This window comes from Mastomys coucha, unplaced genomic scaffold, assembly GCF_008632895.1.
Source record: "Mastomys coucha isolate ucsf_1 unplaced genomic scaffold, UCSF_Mcou_1 pScaffold9, whole genome shotgun sequence".
NCBI classification, from domain to species: domain Eukaryota; kingdom Metazoa; phylum Chordata; class Mammalia; order Rodentia; family Muridae; genus Mastomys; species Mastomys coucha.
This window is the reverse complement of record NW_022196915.1, coordinates 41513946-41518344: the sequence shown is the minus strand read 5'-3', so window position 1 is coordinate 41518344 and position 4399 is coordinate 41513946. Positions and strand designations below refer to the sequence as shown.

General features: G+C 49.0%; 1 protein-coding gene across 1 annotated transcript in view; it reads left to right on the top strand.

Moving 5' to 3' along the window:
* The window catches only part of LOC116084149 (myosin-7), a 22565-nt gene that overhangs the window by 1669 nt on the left and 16497 nt on the right, over positions 1-4399 (top strand). Inside the window, exons 4-14 of the mRNA XM_031361004.1 lie at positions 5-66; positions 580-688; positions 773-865; positions 973-1036; positions 1389-1487; positions 1710-1813; positions 2397-2535; positions 2628-2746; positions 2867-3016; positions 3315-3485; positions 4280-4395. Coding sequence (XP_031216864.1) covers positions 5-66; positions 580-688; positions 773-865; positions 973-1036; positions 1389-1487; positions 1710-1813; positions 2397-2535; positions 2628-2746; positions 2867-3016; positions 3315-3485; positions 4280-4395 — 1226 coding nt within the window. The remainder of the gene's footprint in view (positions 1-4; positions 67-579; positions 689-772; positions 866-972; positions 1037-1388; positions 1488-1709; positions 1814-2396; positions 2536-2627; positions 2747-2866; positions 3017-3314; positions 3486-4279; positions 4396-4399) is intronic.

Sequence of the window (4399 nt, the reverse complement as noted above, 5' to 3'; positions counted from 1 at the left end):
ATCCCTCATCCCATTGCCTCTCCTCTTCTCTCTTCCAGATCGGGAGAACCAGTCCATCCTCATCACGTAAGCATAGCTCCAGGATCCCTGATCCCAGAATCCCCTGTGGAATACCCAGACTCCTTTGCATGCACTTATGATCCACCCACATGCCCATCACTTTCTTCTGTGATCTTTACTCCAACTCCTTTCTTTGTGCCTCTCTCCCTTTCTGCTTTCCATTTTCTTTCATTTTCTCCTCTTGCTTCCTCGCCCATTTTCCTCTAACTTTTCATTCACGCATAAGCTCATTTGGAAAAGCCCATATATCCCCACTCTTCATTTTCCTTATCTTTCTCTTCAGAAACCTTTTCTCTCCTCCCCACCTACTCTTCCCAAACAGCCTTCTTCTCTGATTGACACCTTGTCCCCTGTGGCACCGTCTCCCCACTAGCTAACCTGATCCTATGTCCCAGTCCCTAACAACTTCCTGATCAGAGCCTATCCTCTCCACTAGAATAGGTACTTTCCCCCACTTGAGGCTTGTTGGTCTTAACCAGTGTTTTTTACTGCCTATTAAGTCTTTGCTTGTCATGACAGCGGAGAATCCGGAGCTGGGAAGACTGTCAACACTAAGAGGGTCATCCAATATTTTGCTGTTATTGCTGCCATTGGGGACCGCAGCAAGAAGGACCAGACCCCAGGCAAGGTAGGCCCACTGTCGCTTAAGGGCCTGCATTACAGAAAAAAAAATAGGCAGCCTTTACCTCCCATCCTTCTCAACCTCTTTCAGGGCACCCTGGAAGATCAAATCATCCAAGCCAACCCTGCTCTGGAGGCCTTTGGCAATGCCAAGACAGTTCGGAATGATAACTCCTCTCGATTTGTGAGTGATACTCCACCTTGAACTTGGGACTTGTGCTGGCTGAAGGATGGCCTCAAATGTGAGCCTTTCCCAGGCTCATTGCTGCTCTCTTCCATCCACCTCTTCAGGGAAAATTCATTCGAATCCATTTTGGGGCAACAGGAAAGTTGGCATCTGCAGACATAGAGACCTGTAAGTTCCATGGATTTACTGGGGCTTAATTAGGCTGAGCCCACCCTAGCTCTACGGCTGGATCTTAATCTCTTCCTGCACTATGCATTTCTCCCTTCTGTCCCTACATCTTCCTGAGGCTTTCTCTGGCTTTTCTTCTGTCTACTATCAGTGCATGTTTCTTTGGGCATTCTCTCTAAGATACTTTCTTTCCTTCTGGGTTTCTGCTTCCACCTTCATGTGTGACCTCTGCATCCACACACTGGTCTTTCCCTCTGTCCTTTGCTTTTCATGGTCCCCATACCTTCTCCTTTACTTCTTTGTATATACATTCTAACCTCTCATTCCTCTCCTTCTATCTGCCTGTTCACAGACCTTCTGGAAAAATCCAGAGTTATTTTCCAGCTGAAAGCAGAAAGAGATTATCACATTTTCTACCAAATCCTGTCTAATAAAAAGCCTGAGCTTCTAGGTGAGTCAGACTGAGACCAGCTATTTCCATGGCAACCTGGTCTTCTCTGCTTAAGGCTAGGTTCTGGCAATATGCTTTGGGCCCTGTAATACTGCTAGGTTCAATCTTGGAGGTCAAGTTGACCCCTATCTGAGCCTTTCCCTTGGCCTGTTTGCTATAGCCATCAGCCCCCAGGATAGCCTGGGGTTGTGCATATCCGAACCACATTCCTTCCATTCTTAGACATGCTGCTGATCACCAACAACCCCTACGATTATGCATTCATCTCCCAAGGAGAGACAACTGTGGCCTCAATTGATGACTCTGAAGAGCTCATGGCCACGGATGTAAGTGTGTGAGCACTCAGCCATGGGGTGGACACTGAGTGGCGGCACATGGTGCCAGCTTAGGAACAGAGCCAAGAGACTGGCTATCTGAATTTTAAAGCTGTACAACCCTCCTGGAGAGCTACAAGGCACCCTGTGAACAGAGTACGCTACAAAGCAGGGAAGTAGCCAGCATTTGGTGTTGTCAAACCACAGTGTGCTGAGAACCATGGACAGAGACAGGAAAGGTAGAAAACAAAATCACACCTCTCAGGAGGGACTGAGAGCCCTACAGATCCTGGAGGCTGAAGTGAGCTGTTGGGTAGAGGAGATACACAAGGGTACGAAAACCTAGGCAGGAAAAGGTCTGGGAACATAGGTGGGTAGCCCACAGCAGCTGCAGAGAACAGCTATGACCATTCACAGTGGACGGTGATAAGGCAGAGCCCCGATCTCGTAATGTCTGTCTGTGTTTTGGAGTCCCTCTCTGCTTAAGGTAATCTCATAGGAAAACAAATTCAAGTTCTCTCTCCAGTGAGTGTGGGTCTCATTAACTGGTCATACTTCCTTTTCTGGGATTCACTGATATGGGGGCTGCTTCCAGAGCGCCTTTGATGTGCTGGGCTTCACTCCAGAAGAGAAGAACTCCATTTACAAGCTGACAGGTGCCATCATGCACTTTGGAAACATGAAGTTCAAACAGAAGCAGAGGGAGGAACAGGCGGAGCCAGATGGCACTGAAGGTGAGAAGCAAGAAAGCCGTGGAGTCACTGAGGGCTACTTCTGCAGAATGAGTATCCATGTGCTAACTTTGCTTCCTGCCTTTTCCTTCCAGAGGCTGACAAATCTGCCTACCTCATGGGGCTGAACTCAGCTGACCTGCTTAAGGGACTGTGCCACCCTAGAGTCAAAGTGGGCAACGAGTATGTCACCAAAGGGCAGAATGTCCAGCAGGTAGGTTGTCTCTGGATGATAAATGAATGGCCGAGAGATCACGGCATGGTGGAACATGAACTTTTCAAATTCATCCTTCCCAGGAGCGCATCTCACCTGGATTTCTCCCCTACCCTGCAGGTGTCATATGCCATTGGGGCACTGGCCAAGTCAGTGTACGAGAAGATGTTCAACTGGATGGTGACACGCATCAACGCAACCCTGGAGACCAAGCAGCCACGCCAGTACTTCATAGGTGTCCTGGACATCGCTGGCTTTGAGATCTTCGATGTGAGTCTGGGAGCCCTGGCCTGGGACACCACTTGTTCCCCACCCACCCACTGAGACCTTCAGTCACATGTGGAGGGCCAGCCATGGGTCAGACACAGGATAGCAGTGGGGACAGGATAGAGCCAATCACTGTCCCTTCCCTCAAGAGAAGCCCTCCCTTCCATGCATGACCTGAGAGAGGACCAGCCATGCCTGTGCCAGGCTCGGGCAGGTGTGTGACACAGTCCTAAGCTGACCTACCCTGCTGGCCACTCAGACCCTCAATCAGCCTGCCTGACTGGCTGCCTCATCCCTACAGTTCAACAGCTTTGAGCAGCTGTGCATCAACTTCACCAATGAGAAGCTGCAACAGTTCTTCAACCACCACATGTTTGTGCTGGAGCAGGAAGAGTACAAGAAGGAAGGCATCGAGTGGACCTTCATCGACTTTGGCATGGACCTGCAGGCCTGCATTGACCTCATTGAGAAGGTGAGCCCTGTCTCCACCACCTGGGCCTTCCCCCTACACCTTATATGAGCACTTCAGAATTCCAGATAAAGTGATGGCTCATCTCCCTTCTGAGGATTTCAGTCTAAGTATCAGAAGTGGGACTCTATTTTCCAGAGTTCTGTGTTGTTCAGAATACCCATGACAGTGCTGATAGCTCTGCCCACAGGGGTTTCAGACTGGACACATGAAGCATGGGCATCTAGAAGCTGGTCTTCCCCACCACTGGCTCTGCATTGTACACATCCAAGGACCAGGAAATGGGATAGTGGTATGGGGGTGGTTCTAAGAGTGTTTTGTTTTGGTTGGGTTTTGGATTTTGGTTTTTGGTTTTTGGTTTTTGGTTTTTCAAGACAAGGTTTCTCTGTATAGCCCTAGCTGTCCTAGAACTGGCTATCTAGTCCAGGATGGTCTCAAACTCAGAGATCCACCTGCCTCTGCTTTCTGAGTACTGGGATTATAGGCATGCACCACCACCACCTGGCTAGTGTACCTAGTTTTAAACTCAACATCACAGGGATCTGGGTGGTGGAGTATGATAGAGACATCAGAAGCAGCCACAAACTCAGATTTGAACAAAAAAAAGTCCTTCTGACATCAACAAAAATCACCACTTGTTGAAACACTTGTCAGGTGTCAAGTGGTAGACAGCTACTATCCTTGGGCCAAGTCTGGTCTCTTCGTACCCTATGTGCACGTCTGGGTAAATACTGACATACAGAAGAATATCTCTACCGTGTGAAGCTTACTCAATGATTCTCTCTCTACACTCTTAGCCCATGGGCATCATGTCCATCCTGGAAGAGGAGTGCATGTTCCCCAAGGCCACAGACATGACCTTCAAGGCCAAGCTGTATGACAACCACCTGGGCAAGTCCAACAACTTCCAGAAGCCT